The sequence below is a fragment of the Haliaeetus leucocephalus genome, unplaced genomic scaffold (assembly GCF_000737465.1).
Source record: "Haliaeetus leucocephalus isolate CR32 unplaced genomic scaffold, Haliaeetus_leucocephalus-4.0 Scaffold1000, whole genome shotgun sequence".
NCBI classification, from domain to species: Eukaryota; Metazoa; Chordata; class Aves; order Accipitriformes; family Accipitridae; genus Haliaeetus; species Haliaeetus leucocephalus.
In genome coordinates, this window is record NW_010973436.1 from 957160 (window position 1) to 958901 (window position 1742).

At 66.0% G+C, this 1742-nt stretch overlaps 1 protein-coding gene across 1 annotated transcript; it reads left to right on the forward strand.

The window, feature by feature from the left end:
* The first annotated feature begins 445 nt into the window (after positions 1 to 445).
* On the forward strand, positions 446 to 1325 carry PHLDA3 (pleckstrin homology-like domain, family A, member 3). The gene is made up of 2 exons (XM_010584754.1): positions 446 to 797; positions 1204 to 1325. Exons 1-2 carry the CDS (start codon positions 446 to 448, stop codon positions 1323 to 1325), a joined length of 474 nt encoding a protein of 157 aa, XP_010583056.1.
* Positions 1326 to 1742: the final 417 nt, after the last annotated feature.

Here is a 1742-nt window from a genome sequence, read left to right on the forward strand (position 1 = left end):
AGCGCCTGCCCGCGAGCACCCCAAAAGCACCTCCTGGGTGAAGCAGGGCTGCACGGGGCCTGGCTGGGCCTCGCCTGGGTGTGAAGGGTGCCTGCGCGGCAGGAGGGGCCAGGCAAGGCGGGGAGGAATGCGAGTGGGAGAGCGGCCGGGCATGTAGAGACAGCTCCTGGGGTGCGCGGCGCCGGGGATCCCACACGCTGCACGGGGCAGGGAGCAGAGCCCTGGCAACAGGGCTGGCAGCCGGCATGGGGCACCCCATCGCTCACCCCCTCTGAGAGCCAGGGAGCGGAGGGCGGCAAGGTCCCTGGGGGCAGCACAGCTGCCGTGGGGGTCCTGGCCCTGGGGAGCTCGGCTCTGACGTGGAGGGGCTGGAAATCCCCTGGCGGGTGATGCCCAGCTGCGCCGACACGAGGTGCTGAGGATCCCTGGGGGCTGAGGAGCCACTATGACCCCCGAGAAGGTGCTGAGAGAGGGGGTGCTGGAGAAGCGGAGCGGGGGGCTGCTGCAGCTCTGGAAGAAGAAGCGGTGCCTGCTGACGGAGAAGGGGCTGCAGCTCTTTGAGCCCAAGGGCTCGCGGCGCAAGGAGCTGAGCTTTGCCCGCATGAAGGCGGTGGAATGCGTGGAGTGGAAGGAGCGGCACATCTACTTCACGGTGGTGATGGACGACAGCCACGAGATCGACTTCCGCTGCGCCCAGGAGGACCCGGGCTGGAATGCTGAGATCACCATGGGCCTTGTCCGCTTCAAGAACCAGCAGGCGATCCAGGTCGTCCGCGCCCGGCACAGCTGCCGAGCAGGTACCAGACCCCCCCACTGCGCTGCGGATCAGGGTGCAGGACCCACCGGAGGATGAGGTCCCGGGCCACCGGGTGCCATCTCCAAGTGGTTCGGCTTCCCCATAGGAATCACAGAGGGGGTCCCATAGATGGGGATGGGTCTGCAGGGCACAGTCCTGTCTCCCCCTACCCTGGCTGGGCTCTGCCCTTTGCATCCCCCACCGGGTTTCACCTCCCTGCATCCCTGGAGAGGGACTTTCTAACACCCTCCCTCTGTCTGGGGTGGCCCTGAGGGATACGGGGCTCTTTGCCGTGTTGCATGTGGGATGGCAGTGAGGACTGTAGCTGGCTCCACTCCCCAGCTCCCCTCAGGGCTGGATCCTGCCCCATGTACCCCGAGTGGGTAACAAGCACCTTCTCTCCACAGTGGTGCAATTCGACGCAGCCCCAGTGGGACAGCCCGTGGACGCACAGCATCCGAAGAGCAGGATGGAGATGGCCCTTGGCTCAGCGGGCAGTGGGGAGAACGGGATCCCAGCGGGCAAGTGAGGCTACCACTGTCTGCAGCCCGGGGATGGAGACGGTGGCCCTGGGGAGGCCAGTGCGGGCACTGGCTCCCCCCATCCTGGGGCAGGACAGGGGCACCGCAGGAGCTGGGCTGGCACAGCTGCAGGAGTTAGCCCACATCCTCTTGACGTGATGGGGCAAAGGACACAGTCAGGGCCACCACCTGGGGCTCTGGACATGGCAGGAGGTGACATCCTTGCTTGGAGGCCCCTTCAGCTGACAGGCTGGACTGGTGGAGACCTCTGGGCCTCTTCTGCGGGACAGGGGATGGGATGGATGAGGTTGAGCCTGAAGGAAGCAGTGAGATCGTGAGCTCTGTCTGAATGTCAGTGACACTGGGACAGATGGATATGGCTGGGGACATGGCTCCCCCTGAGCCCCCACATTGTGGAGGGGCTG